This window comes from Microcebus murinus, chromosome 8 (assembly GCF_040939455.1).
Source record: "Microcebus murinus isolate Inina chromosome 8, M.murinus_Inina_mat1.0, whole genome shotgun sequence".
In the NCBI taxonomy this organism is placed as follows: Eukaryota; Metazoa; Chordata; class Mammalia; order Primates; family Cheirogaleidae; genus Microcebus; species Microcebus murinus.
Window position 1 is genome coordinate 34,066,952 of NC_134111.1, and position 15,192 is coordinate 34,082,143.

Sequence of the window (15,192 nt, forward strand, 5' to 3'; positions counted from 1 at the left end):
ATTAGAAAGGTGAAAGGCTCAGTAAGTGGGTGCACCCCATTTTGAAGTGTCATCTTCTCTTCTTGTATGCAACAATGAAGAACCATTTCTCAATACGACAACCTGACATGACCAGCTCAGTAGTTGGACCAAGAAGCAGCTCCAAAGCACTTCCCAAAGCCAAATTTGCACCAAAAAAAGTCATAGTGACTGTTTGCTAGTCTGCTGGTGGTCTGTTCCACTACAGCTTTCTGAATCCTGACAAAACCATTACATCTGAGAAGTATGCTCAGCAAATTGATGAGATGCACCGAAAACTGCAATGCCTGCAACTGGCACTGGTCAACAGAAAGGGCCCAATTCTTCTCCACGACAACAACTGACCGCTTCAAAAGCTGAACGAATTGTTTTGCCTCATCTGCCATATTCACCTGACCTCTCACCAACCGACTACCACTTCTTCAAGTATTTCGACAACTTTTTGCAAGGAAAACACTTCTACAACCAGCAGGATAAAGAAAATGCTTTCCAAGAGTTTGTCAAATCCCAAAGCATGGATTTTTAAGCTACAGGAATAAACAAACGTATTTCTCGTTGGCAAAAATGTGTTGATTGTAATGGTTCCTATTTTGATTAATAAAGGAATCTAGTTATAATGATTTAAAATTCAGGGTCCCAAACCGCAATTACTTTTGCACTAACCTAATAAGTTGTCTATTCTTTTTTGTTTGTTTTAATACCACACCTAATGGGGAATCCAGCCTGCAAGCTTATGACAATTGGCTTGTGGTTCAAATCCTTATAAGTGATTTTCCCCCTCCCTCTTCCAAATAACAAAAGTACATTTGTTGTCTCTTTTTGCATGGTAGGTAAAGTTCTTGCTTCACATGGAGGGTATAGCCCTTGGTGTCCCCTTTATCCTCAGAGTCTTTTAGACTTCCCATTTTAGGTTTTTTCCTTTCTTATGGGTGCATGAAATACAGCCATATGTCGTTTAATGATGGGGATATGTTCTGAGAAATGCATCACTAGGTGATTTCAGTGTGCCAATACCCTAGAGTGTACTTATACAAACCTAAATGGTATAGCCCAGTATACACCTAGGCTACAAACATGTAGCCTACAAACATGTTATTGTACTGAATACTGTAGGCAACTGTAACGCAACAGTATTTGTATATCTAAATACAGAAAAAGTACAGTAAAAATGCAGTATTATCTTATAGGACTACTTTCACTGACCAAAACCTATTGCGGTGCATGACTATAGTAGACTGTCTCACCATTGATGATATCTCAAGTTTAATGAAAATGGGATAACTCAAAAGGATAAAAGGGAAAAATTCTTAACATAGTTGCTATAAAAAATCACAAAAAAATTCCACGAGCCACATTACTCTTAAGGTTACAAAGTGGTAGTTTATATTAGTTGAATGTGAAGCATACCATAAAATCAAAACATAAATTTCTTTACAAATTCCCATTTAAACTACTTTGGCAAATATGTAAAGTGCTATAATTACGAATTTTAGTTGTTAGGATTAGAGAGGGGGAGAGAAAGGGGTGGGAGGAAGGCATACATAAACTAAATTCCCTGAAATATTAAACATCTGAATTTTATAGATGCTTTGGCACCTTTTAACAAGAAAAATAACTGATATACTATACTTGATATACTTTATTCGTAACTGGCCAGCTATATATACACTTACATGTGCATATACACAATATATACAATTTGTATTACTTATATTTTTAATGACAAAAGTTATACAACCAATTATCAAGATGCTCTCAGAAGAATCACCACTGTGAGGAAAATAAAGAATAAATGAGCAAAAACTAGGGAGCATCACACAACCTGTTTAGTCATTCTTAGCATCCCAGAAAGTTTCTAATGTTAGGTATAAATAAGCATATTTCATTTATCACCCTACATATTTTAAAAGTGAAAATAAAAGGTACAATACTAAAAGTAATTATCAATGTTACAGCAAATAAATTTCACAAAATGTAAGCTAAATGAGTCCAATTTTACTGTGATGTGAAACAAAAGTGTTCACATGGGAATTTCACAAGTTCTTTTCTTCATAATTATTTCCTAAAATTTTTCCTGCTGGAAAGAAATCACAAACAACCCAACCTATTTTTGGTCTAGCCTTACAGAAAATTATCTGAAAAAATATTAAATCCTAAATTTGCTTGCTTTTCAAAAACCATTCTTGCTGCAAAACCTGTGGTTGCAAATTGATAATCTAAATGATTCTTGTTTATTTACCTGGTTCCTTTTAAACATGCTAAAGTGAAATTCCATAAGGACAGCCAACAGAGGTTAATTAGTATTTAAAAACAACTATCTCATAGCCACTAAATTATTTTATAAATATACAATATAAAAATATATCTGAATAAATGCAAAAACTGAATCATTAAATGGAACTAAATATTCATTCACAATTGAAAATAAACAAATATCTATGATTAAAGCATACCCTTATCAATTGAAAGTGGTTACATATTGAGAAAATCATTTAACCTTACTGCCTCTTAATCTAGAGCAATATAAATCTAAGAGATTATTTTTGTTAAGAAATAAATAAAAGGTAGACAATATTTGCACAAATTGTTATCACCTAGACTAGAACCTTACCATTTAACAAGACAATTGCCAATATTCAAAATTATTTAATTTGCTAACCTCTCTCAACCTACAGAATTTAGAATTGCTGAAATATAGCTACATTTTCAGGTTCTAGAGAGGTTAGCGTAATTAATTACATAATCTTTTACTGCCATAGAGAAAGGCAGCTCAGCATAGCTATTAAGTGCACTCTGAAGTCAGACTGGCAGAATTCCTATCCCAGCTTGACCACTGACCAGTAATCTGATTTTAGGCTAATTTACTTGATCTCTCTTGATCTCAATTTCCTCATCTATGCACAAAATAGTACCCATCTGATAGGACTGTTGTAGGAACCAAATGGGATAATACATGTAAGGCACTTAGAATAGTGTTCAATAAATGGTACAACAGCTATTTTATTATCACTGCTTTCCTTCAACTCATATAATAAAAGTATCTCTTATGTTGCCCCTTCCCTCATCTACTCCCTATCTCTCACTCAAGTACTTTGGTTTTTTAAAAGCACCAACTGGCATGGCTCAGCCCTGTAACCCCAGCACTTTTGGAGGCCAAAGTGGGAGGATCGCTTGAGGCCAGGAGTTGGGGGTGGGGGTGGGGGTGGGAAGGCAGATCATGGTGATGTGTGTATGTAGTCCTAGCTACCTGGGAGGCTCAGGCGGGAGGATCACTTGAGGATAGGAGTTCAAGGATGCAGTGAGCTATGACTGTGGCAATGTACTCAAGCCTGGGTGACAGAGTGAGACCTTGTCTCTTTAAAGAAAAAAAACAAATCAAATTCAATAGGGTATATAAATCTCTCAAAGTTTATATAAGCATGGCAGCAAAATTATAATTCTTTATTATACAAATTATTGGACACAAAAAATTTAAAAATAAAACTGAAAGAAAATGAACTCTTAAAACATTATTTAGAAAAAAACTCGAAACCGAGGAAACACAGAAATTTGATGCCTCAAATAAATCATACAGGATTAATGACTTTAAAATCTACTCTAAAAAGTCATCTAAGCCTTAGACATAAGTATACAAACACACAAGACCATTACCCCCTCCCACCCTAAGTCCTACAAACTAGAATCAGTATTATATCTAGCTAATTTTTGATACTTTATTTCAGTTAAGAAAAGAGAGGATAATTTTCTATTACCTTTAAGAAATACAAAATCATCTTTCAAAGTAAAAGTAAAACTTTCTTGATACCACATGGTCCAAGACACTAGACCAAATAAGTGTTTTCAAACAGGAACTTAATGCTCATTCATTAATCGAAAGGTAATTTAAAGTCTTAGCCCAAACAAACAGAATATTAAGACCTATTGAATAGGAGTCCGTTTGTATTATTATGAGAATTTTGTTTAAAAGATAGTCAAGCCTTAATATAAATGAGGTGAGAATTTTATAAAAAAAATATCAAAGCCTAAGATAAAGCAAACAATATTTCAACTCAAGACAGTCCTCACTTGCTGGCACGTTTATAGTCCTTTAAGAGACATGACTAACAGAATCATACAGATATGGAGAAGATTCAGGTTTCTACTTAGAGTGCTCCTAGTAAGAAAGAAGAAGCAGCAGCAGATTTCCTTTCAACACCAATGCAAAATAACACATCTTTAGTAACTGCTAAGTACAACTAATTTTTGCTTAAAATAACTTTTGATACAAATAACTTTTGACTAGACAGCAAAAAGAAAGCAAATACAGGCTGAGTATCCCTTATCTGAAATGTCTGAAATCAGACGTGTTTTGTACTTTTTCAGATTTTGGAGTGTTTGCATTTAAACCTATTAGCTGAGCATCCCTTACCCAAAATTTTGAAATCCTCCAACATGCCATTTCCTTTGAGTATCATGTTGTTGTTCAAAAAGTTTTGGACTTTGGAGCATTTCAGATTTCTGGATTAGGAATACTCAACCTGTACAAAAGATCCATGTCCACTAGATTTTCAAATGTCCATAAATATCCTTACAGCCAAATAAGCAGTTAGACGACAAAACCACACAGTTCAGACTCGTATCTCAGAAATGACTTATGTCCTTGAAAGCGAGATATATACATCATTCATCTTTACACTAGCACCACATTGGAGAGAAAGAAATACAAAAGTATGGAAGAAGAAATACAAAAGTATGGAAGAAAATAAGAATGAAAAACTAATGACAAACATCTACACAGGAAAGTACCGTGTTTCCCCCAAAATAAGACAGAGTCTTACATTTATTTTTCCTCAAGAAGACACCCTAGGGCTTATTTTCAGGGGATGTGTTATTTTCCCCTCAAAGCCTCAGCTTGCAGCACGCACAGGATGGCCGGGACCTGACAGGGGGAACTGACCTTGTTGGTGGGGCTGTCCGCACCTTTCGAGTCACCTCTGGGATAGTAGCTGTCACTATGGGGCAGATGAGAAGGGCTGCTCCTCTTCATTACTGTTCTGTGACAAAATGCATGGGTTGTGCAGATACGCTGCATAGCCATGCCCATCACTAGGTCTTATTTTCAGGGTAGGGTTTATATTGTGCAAATGCTTAGAAATCCTAATAGGGCTAATTTTATGGGTAGGTCTTATTTATGGGGAAACACGGTAATCTACTAATTCCTACTTAAAAACTTCACTATTTAGACCTATTTCTCTAGGTTAAAAAAAAAGAAAAAAGAAAAAAAACCCTAGCACACTGGTAGGCATAAGTACCATACCTTTAACATCTACTGATACTACTACTTCACGGCTGGTAGTCATGTCATCAATGTTTCTAATAAATCTGGGTTCTAACACAGGTTAACCCGTTGACATTTGTTCCCTCTCCTTTTTGATCCCACTAATAAATACATTTGTTGCACTCTATAAGCTTTTTAAAATGTGTATGTGAATTGATACTAACTTATTTTGATGTTGCCCTTTTTTCCTAAAGAGCAAACTAACAGGATAAATGGTCCTCATTCATCCAGCATTTTTTACAAAATGCTAATTCCATGCAATGTACTAGACAAAGCAAAATAAACAGATAATGGAGGGCAGGGATACTGGGGAAGGAGGTGGGAAGAAATGGTCAAATAAGACTGAGAAATACTGAGTTAAAAAGTTTTAAAAGGCTTATCATGTAAGACTTCTCAGCATCTTAGTAAATACCGTGCTTTGTGATTCTCAAGGGGAGAAGGGTTCCATTTCGTTCTTCCAAACTGATGAAGTCTTTTTAGATCTCTCCAAATACTCCCCACATTTAGTTTTTAAACAGATGAGCTCAAATTTAAATGAACTTCTACTAAAGATAATGAAGAGAAACACATCTGTAGTCTCACTAGTAAAATCTAACCAGATTCAGTCTAAAAGTTAATACATTAGGTCTATGCTAATGTACTTTTTAAAAAGCACTTGCCTGAGTAATACACATGCACACAGAAATTACTCAGATTCAAGAATTATGAGTGGATAACCTAAAAAAATTTATGGCTCTTTTGGTCACTGGCTGATGTCCAATTTGATGACATGGATTCTGTAGATATTCCAAAAGGTAATTCAAAGCCAAAAGCAAGAAATAGTTTTGTCAAATCAGTCAGATACATTAGATTTCTCTGGAAGGCCTATATTCTAAATTATCTTCCCCTAGGGCATGAAAAAATCTGTGGTAAAACGTCTTAAAAAGATGAGCATCAATGATGTCACTATTTCTATCAAAAAAGCAGAAATACATTTGCCTGTAATTTAAAATACAGTCATCCCTTGGTATCCTGGCAGTGATTGGTTCCAGGATCCCACTCAATACCTAAATCTGAGGATGCTCAAGTCCCTCACATAAATATATTACAAAGATATTAACTATGCACATCCTCTCATATACTTTAAATCATCTCTAGAGTGCTTATAACACCTAATACAATATAAATGCTATGTCAATAGTTGTTATATTCTACTTTTTAATTTGTTTTTTTTTTTAATTGTTGCATTGGATTTTTAAGTATTTTCCATTTGCAGTTGGTTGAATCTGTGGATATAGAGAGCTAACTGTAAATGGAACTAAATATTTTAGTTTTATTCACCAAACAGAAATTTTTTATTTTACCTTCCATTTTATTTTCCAAATGAAAAAACAACAGTAAAGAGGCAGACATTAAAAACAACGTGTGGTAACAAAGTAGAGTCACAAGTAACCACTGCAAACAGTCACATGTAACAATTACTGATTTCCTGGCTGCAGAAAAGAATGCATGTATTTGTTTCATTCATTCAACAAGTATTTTACTGAGCACCTATGATGTGCCAAGAACTCTGCTCAGCACCTATAGGCTTCTTAAAAAGACAGAACATAACCCCTGCCCACTAAGAGTCTACAACCTATTACTTTTTGGGAAATGAACACAAATCAAGAAATCATAAGACAAAGTAAGTCAATAACTAAATGCCAGTAAGTCAAAACAGTAAGTTATGGGCAGATTACATAGGATTTTCTTGAATAATTTGAAGGGGAGATATAAATTGGCCAAAGTTTTTTCTGAGAAACTCTTAAGAGAAGGCAGGACTTGAAGTGGTAGAACTTAGGTAAGCAAAAGAAAGTATATGGTGATAGTGAACTGGGGGCAGGAGGGCAAGAAGAACAGCGTAAGCTTGAAGTCACAAACTAACATAATCACTGAAGATACTATGAAAAGACCAGCCTGGTTCAAATTAGGGAGTGTGAAGACATGCAGCTTTGAATTGTGCTTTGACATGTACTATGGGAGATTCTTCAAAATTAAGCTATAGAATTTAGATACTATTCTACAGCCACAGAAAAACATTGGAGATTGTTGGACAAGGAGATATACTGAAACCGAGAATTACTGAGGGGTCAGTCTTGAAGCAAAGAAAACCAATGCAAAAATTGATCAGTATCTAGGCATGGGAGTATGACGACTTAGGCTCAGATGGCAGCAGAAACAGAAATAAAATAAGATCTGTTAGAGCCTGCCTTACTCAACATAAGAACAAGAAAATCAAACTCATCTGTAAAAAGCAAATTACTCATTTATCAGTTTATTAACCAAAGATAAAAAAAAAAAACCAAAAAACTTGAATTAACAGAATTAGGGAGGCACTGCCAAAAGAATTTCCTATTCTTTTCACATCAACCCATAAAATTTCCTATTATCTACTCTTCTCACCAAACAGGCTGTTGGAGCTGAAAAGGACCTTAAGACTCTTTCTCTACTCTTCTCATCAAAAGAATAAGAAAATTAAGACTCCAAAAAGGGAGAAAAAGAGAGCCTACTAGTAGGACTCTCTTGGGTAAAGGCAAAATCATCTGTGATAAAGATGGCAGGACCTGCATGTCCTTTGTGTAAAAAAAAAAACAATAAAAGAATAAGACACAAAAACATTGTAAAGGCAAAACACTCGCTATAAATATGGTGGAAGATAGCCTCACACAAAGCTATATTTTGATGCAAATCTCTACAGAAAATTTTTTGAGCATTGTAATCAAGCAGGAAAAATTCTTTATTTTGCTTTATTAACATAGTTTTTAAACCAGTTATCCCTCCAAAAGTCTTAAATCACGTATCTTTTAAAGTTTAAACAACTTGTAAGGTCCCTTCCAGCTATAAGATCCTGTAACTCTAAAAGTAGAAGCATGACTTTCCCATAAAGTTATGCAGAGTAAGAAAGAGGCAAATTTTACCTATACGATAGATGACCCAGAAAGAAATATTATTAAGCTCCATTAGATACTTTCTAAATATTTATTACAACTAAAGGATTCAGCCAATACTGTGAAAATGACAGGTCATCTCATGAATTAAAAAAAAAAAATTTAATCCACACTTCTTTACTTGTTGCATTTGAAAAATTACAAGCCCAGCTTCCTTAGATCATTATGGTGTCCAATCTGCATAACATTTTATAAACAAATTTTAATATTTCATTTCATATTCCGTAACATTCCAAAGACCACAATCATTTAGCAAGTAAGACTGCCACCAATTTTAGTCTTCAACTGGTCCCAGTATGAGATTTTCATGCAAACTAGTCAATAAATATAAGTTCTGTAACCCTCAGTCCCAAAGTCTAAAGAATCTGTCAACTGACTTTTAAAACTGGATGGCAGAACCCTACAAACTGTCACCTTTGTAAATGATACAGGCACCCTTCTCAATTATCTTCTGACCACTTACAGCTCATTAGTACTTTTAAATGGTGGCAGAAGAAATGATGCAGAAAAAGGATCAATTTTGCTATTTATTATCAACTTTTATTTTTAAGGGAATGCTTACAGACAGAGCTATAAAATAATTCCTAAATTATCTGAAGATTCAAATTATCTATGTTCTCCCAGTCTGTTATAAAGCTAAAATAAGAATTAGCTTTATCAAGATTTGGACTCCGTATTTGTTAGCTATTAAGGGGAAAAAAAAGAATGATCTAATTTTGAGAAAAACAGTAAAGATTCTCTTGGGACCCTCAGAGTTGGACTCTTACTAAAAACATTCATTATTAGAACAGGAGCCACCAGAGGAAGAAAGATTTCTAAACATCTTAAAGGCATATGGCATATTATTGGCCTAGGAAAAAGGTAGAAGAAAAACCACAAGGCAAAACTTAGAGTATTTGAATGCATGTGCACTAAGTAGCATGTAAACTTACTAGGAAGATGGTCACCAATATAGCTAAAGAGAAAGGGCCATAAAGCAAACTGTGACCAGCTTATGTCAATGAGATACATAAAAGTACTTTTAAAAAAATAAAATCTGCATTTTTTTCCCTAGAAATGACAAGCTGGTATCTTGGTTTCGGTACTGCAATAGCACCATTACAGCAAGGGTAGGCAGGTCAATCCCTTGCAAAACTTACCTTGATTGGCCCAATGGAAACAGAAGGCCCCAGAAAAGAGAGAAGCATCTGGCAGTAGCAAATTGTTTTATTTTATCTTTCTGTGGAAAGAAACTAATTTTAAATAAGAACCAGAGCATTTAAAGAATAAATATTTTTAAAGCTCATTATCTAGTTAGAGAAGCTCTACCAAGAAAACAAGAAGAGCTCCTTGCTGCTTAGAGATGGAAAGAAACAGAAGAGGAATCAGAGTTGTTTCTCCATCACCTAGAGAGTTTTAAAATTTGTGTTATTCTAGAGTAACAGAATAAAAGACTCTTTTATTTAAAGAACTCCTGCAGGCAGCATCTTTTTGGGCCCGGTGCCTTTGAATAAAGGTTTTTATGCAAAATTAAGGGCTATATTCCAAATAAAAAAAGAAAAAAAAACTACTTGACATTAAGCCCTTCTACTCTTAAGGTTAAGTAAAATGAGAGAGACACACAGCAAGCTCCTTTTTCCACTGCAATTTCAACAATAACTCTAATCTATCAAAGCTTAAACGATTACCAAACAGTATGAATTAGCAAAAGATAATATGAAATTGGCTTTCCAAAATATTTTGTTAGCCTATATTTTCAATGATTTATAGAGATACTCAAATGGAAATAACCCAGCCATCTAAGGATCTGTTTATTATAGAACCTAACATAGGGCACAGAATTATTCATGATAACTAAATCTGTTACCTTTCTTGGATACTGCTCTAAAAAACTCAGTTCTACCAAAATCACTGAGTCAGCATTAAAACTTTTTGTTTCAAATCTCTCCTACAAAATGTCCATTTACAATTTATGCTAGAGACGGAAGGGGCAGCTCATAAGCAGGAGTGCAGAAGCAATACGCACTTAAAAAAAAATAATAGCGTTTAAGTAGAAAATGAACTATCTGGCACTGTCCTATGAAGAAGCAGAATTATACAGCAGGAACTCCCCACCCCTACCCCTACAAACAAAGAGGAAGATAGTTCAGCTATAAAATTCATCCTAAGCCAAAGGCCTAAACAATTGCTATTTTCAGATTCTATGTATTTGCTTGGTCCACCAAAATAAGTTATGTTGCCATATCAGATAATATTTATTCTTAGGACATTAATGTCAGTTGACATGCTTGAAAAAATACTGGTTAAATTAAAAAGCCTAGACATACATTGTTACTTTTAAATTATATAAAAAAAAGAAAACTAGTTTTGTTGAGGTAGTCAGTATATTTTTGAAACAGAAGACCTTTTCATTACACTCAAAATTTGGTTACAATCACCATTCAACATTTGGCTTATTTGAAATTATTTGGGCATAAACTAATCCTTAAGCAGCTACAAGTATTGACCTAGATTTTGAAATCTTGACACAATACTTGAGGCAAAAATGGACAAATAAATGCAAAATAAAACAAAAACATTCTTACTTGTCCCATTGGTGGCCCTCCCATAGGGGGCATCATTTGTGGCATCATTCCATGAGGTACAGGAGGCATATTCGCTCTCTGACCCATAGGATGCATTCCCATTGGGGCATAATGCATGCCAGGGTGCCCCATCTGAAAAATAGTGGAAATTTAAAAGTTAGCAAGTAACACCAAACGCTTCCCAAAAATCTCATTTTAACAAATCAGTTATCTGCAATAGCATAATACTAGGCCAATGTGTAATCACACATTGTTTATACCTATAGTTTATACCTTCTTGTTTTAAGCAAAATGCACCATACTATTATTTAAAATGAGCTTGCAATTTCCATAACAAAATGGAAAAAGATCATTACTGGACAGCCGGATAAATTTATTCTTTTCTTTTTTAAAAAAAGCAGATTTAATCCGACACTAATTGGCTTGCTAAGCTTTGAAGATACGTGTCGAATGCTAATTTAAAAACTGTTATGATGAAAACCACAAATTTGTACTACTTCCCACAGAAAAAGATAACCAGCTATTGTTATTTTATAATGCTCCTGATTTGAAACGTTCAAATGCTGGATTTACCAAATTAACTCAGATGAGGGCTGGCCTTATAATACATAAACACTATGGTTCCCAGGGATGCTTCACTCCTAACAAACTTACCATTTTCTAACTTAACCTTTAAGACAGGCAAATTCCTTCTGCCAAAAACACATTTTCAAAGACTGAGGTTCTGTCATTCCTAGACACCAAATGCAAACAACTAATCCATCCATTTTAATGCGCTTTGAAAAGACAACTACTTTCTTTACCTAAGTGTCCATTGTTCAGGTTTTAAAGCCAGGTAATTATTTCCTGCTAATTCCCCTGCAGACCACCACCATTAGTGAAAACAAATTTTGGCAGCCACTTTTAAAGTCTTACAGAAATTAAGTCTCTGCCTCCTCGTCCCTGCTAAATCCGGCCTACGGCTTCAGATCGCTTACCCCGCCCAGGGCCCAGCATCTTCACCGCGAAGTCTAGGCCAAGCCCACTGGGAACTTCCAGGGTCCCACATCCTTCCCTTTGTGTATCCTCGCCCTCCATTTCTCTCCCTCACAACATATTCCACCATCTCCAGTTCTTCCTTCGTCCACTCTTATCTTCTTCTCCTTTTGGAGAAAGCTTCCTGTCTCTCTGACTCCGTTTTTCATTGTGCCGCTTTCCCCCTGGCCCACCGATCCCTTACCGAGGGCCGTCTCCTCAGGAAGCCGTCAGAAGAGACCCAAGAGCTGGAGCAGAGGCTTGAGCCGGACAATCTCCGCTCCCCGTCCCCAGGGCCCTGCGAGGGAGGATGGCTCTCCATTTCACTCACCATGAGGCCTCCGCGCTCGGCTCCTGTCCCCGGCCTCATCGTCGGGCTCAGACTGCTCCGCCGGCGGCCACTGCCGCTACACATACCAACAAGAAGCGATCTGAGTGGTTGGCGCCCGCTAGGGCTAAAGGTTAAAGGCTGCCCGGCGCTACGAGGCGGAATCAGCGGGGCCAATAAGCTGACAGGCTTCCCTGCTGTCCAATCAGAGTGCGCCGCTGACACGCAGCTCTGTGGTGATTCGCCCCCAGCCTCAGCCTCACTCGGCGTCGCCTGCATGGGGGGGAGGGGGACGAGGGAAGTTTCTGCGCCGAGAACTCAGCGGGGAAAACTCCACCAACTTCCCCAAGGGAAAAGGGAGACAACCGTGTCCCAGCTTCCCGAGCTTAGACCGCCTCACCCCGTAGGGGGTGGGGCAGTGGGGCGCCTGCCACCTTCACCCCCCCGCCCGAGTTACGTATGCCCCACAAACCTGAGGCCGCCAGGGGTGGGGTAGGGTGGGGTGGAGGTGGAGTAAGCAGCTTCTAGCGTTAGCGGTGGCAGGGGTGGATGGCCGCGCGCGCGGTGCTCGCGGCGGAGGGGCGGGGGCGGGGAAGGCGAGAGGAGGGTTCTGAGTAGAGGGCTCGAGCTCCGTACGCACCAGGTGGAGAGCGCGCGCCGGGGCGGAGGGGCGAGGAGGCGTGCCGAGCAGCTTGGAGGGAAGTTGTGGTAGTGGCGGGGAAAAACCACGCTAAAGGGAGAAATGGATAGACAGTTAAAGCGAGAGCGCCAGGCGGTAAACTGCCGTTAATAGGGTTAGCCGTGGAAGAGTGCGAGCGTAGAGCGGAGGAAGCAAATAGGTTTGGAAGTGTGTATCGGAAGAACATGGGCGGGCACTAGGACCCATCAGCGTCAAGAAGATGTGGCTTTGGGGGCTGCCGAGGCGCGCGCTAGCCTGGAGGTGACGCGGCGTTGGCTGAGGTCTCCGGCCGGGACCAAGCGCTGCGGGGGAGGAGACTCGGCTGCCTTCGGCCTCGGCCCACTTCTCCCTGTGTGTTTCCTGCTCTCTCTTCCGCCTACGGTCCTGGGATCCGGCTCTGGTCCGGGGACATCCAGCCTCCCCCGGGGTCTCTCGGCTCCCGTTCGGCCCTGCCACCTGCCGTCGCCCACCCCTGAGTGCCGGGGCCCGGTGGTGGAGGCCACGGCGACGGCCGGCCGCTGATTTGCTGTTGCAGGCGCGGGGCGGGGCAGGTCGGAGACGCTCGGACTCCGCGGGCCGCTCCGCGTTTTCCCGCCATGTCGTTCGTGGAGAGCGGGAGGCGCTTGGCTCCGCGGCGCCGCCGCCTCGACACCCCGGCGCCTTTCGCTCGGCCTGCGTATATCGCCTTCGCTCAGGGGGACAGTTGGGGTGAAGGCGAGGTCGACGAGGAGGAGGGATGCGACCCAGTGGCCCGCGACCTGCGGGCGGAGTTCTCGGCTGGGGCCTCTTCAGAGCCCAGAAGCCGCTCGCTACTCCTTTCGGATGGGTCTGAGTCGCCGGTCCTGCCGGATAAGCGCAATGGCATCTTCCCGGCCGCTACGGGCGTCCGAGCCCAGTCTCGGCGGTGGCCGGTCCAGGTCCTCTCTATTCTTTGTTCGCTGCTCTTCGCCATCCTACTGGCCTTCCTCCTCGCCATCGCCTATCTGATCGTTAAAGGTACTGAAGCCGAGACCTTGAGAGTCCAGAGTAAAGTTGAGTCAGGACGTGGCATCACCCTCCCTTTCCCATGCCCTGCCCCAAACCGGCAAGCTGGCAGTCACTTTCACCCAGAGCCTCCTCTGCACCTTTCTTTGCTTTCCCTTCTTTGTCTTCTCTTCTCTTAGGTGAAAGGGTCCTGATCCATGATCAAGAGATCCATTTTAAGAAAGAATCTTTTAAATAAACGGGTACTTTTGAAGAAAAATCTTCAAATCCATGAACACGGGAGTAAAGTATTGGCACGATTAAACAAAATGCAGAACACCCACCATTAGCAGGAGACAGTGAAAAGTGTATTTAAATAAAATAGGCTATATATACACATGTTCAGAGGCTTTGATCCACAGTTAAAGATGTATTAGCCACTGATGTCTCTATACACCCAGAAGTTCTGAAGGATAAGGATTTCCATCCCATAGCCCAAATTTCTGGGTTTGTAGGTGAAATAATTAGCTCCTCTTAGTTTTAAGTTTGTAGCCAAGTGTAGTGCACAAAGTTCTATTGTAGAAAGTATAGGCTGTGCTTCCTCTAGTGGTTTTATTTTTCTGTGTCTGAAGTTGAAATATTGGCCAGTTGAAATCTTTTTCCAAGACTCATGGATGTATTCTGTGGTGGGCTATTGTATATTACAGTGGAAAGAATCAGACTTGAGTTTAAATCTCAGTTCCCACTAGTGTGTGACCTTGGCCAGGTTATTGAAAATGAAGAATTAAAACCAAAAAAAAAAAACTTAGTTGTATGAAGAGACCCAACACATTATCCCTCAAGTATTCACTTCACTGAATTGAAATTAAATTTATTTAACTCCAGTTTTAATTTTTTTCTCGTTGCTTCCCAGCCCCTGGTGGGCTGCAGACTGCATCTAACACCTTACCATGATTGCTTTCCATACAGAAGACAGATGGGCAAGTTAATATGTGAATTTTACCTCTTAATAAAGTGGTTTTGGGTGTAAACTGCCAATCTTAAATGTTTTGCTGCCAATGTTTCACTTCTTTATCAATTCTCTCCCCCTTCTTTTCACTGCATCCCTGATAATTTTATTTTGTAGATAGTTTATTTCTCTTTTTGCTGTGAGATATTGCCTTTGTATCATAAAGTCTCAAAACCATGAAAAGTGAAGTCTGTTGCAGAATATATTGAACTGTGCTTATTTTGGAGAATGGAGAAAGGAAATGAACTCAAAACCTAGTATTCCTTTTAATTTGCATTACATAAAATGTCTTTACAACAGCCCTAGAGAATAAACATGACTCTCATATACACTA

At 38.9% G+C, this 15,192-nt stretch overlaps 2 protein-coding genes across 10 annotated transcripts in view; one reads left to right on the forward strand and one right to left on the reverse strand.

The window, feature by feature from the left end:
- Positions 1-13,052, reverse strand: part of PRPF40A (pre-mRNA processing factor 40A) — a 52,707-nt gene extending 39,655 nt beyond the window's left edge. For 4 of the 8 annotated variants that reach the window (XM_076005544.1, XM_076005543.1, XM_012779948.3 and 1 more), the window contains exons 1-3: positions 12,848-13,052; positions 12,085-12,480; positions 10,866-10,997 (exon numbers count right to left, since the gene is read on the reverse strand). In XM_076005544.1, coding sequence (XP_075861659.1) covers positions 10,866-10,997; positions 12,085-12,294 — 342 coding nt within the window. In that variant the 5' untranslated portion in view covers positions 12,295-12,480; positions 12,848-13,052. Of the gene's footprint in view, positions 1-10,865; positions 10,998-12,084; positions 12,487-12,847 lie in introns of those variants that run through there. The other 4 variants (XM_076005546.1, XM_076005545.1, XM_012779951.2 and 1 more) reach the window with 3 other exon arrangements.
- Positions 13,053-13,355: 303 nt separating this feature from the next.
- ARL6IP6 (ARF like GTPase 6 interacting protein 6) overlaps positions 13,356-15,192 on the forward strand; it is a 36,703-nt gene continuing 34,866 nt past the window's right edge. For both annotated transcript variants that reach the window (XM_076005547.1, XM_012779959.3), the window contains exon 1: positions 13,356-13,882. In XM_076005547.1, the coding sequence (XP_075861662.1) occupies positions 13,483-13,882 (400 nt within the window). In that variant the 5' untranslated portion in view covers positions 13,356-13,482. The remainder of the gene's footprint in view (positions 13,883-15,192) is intronic.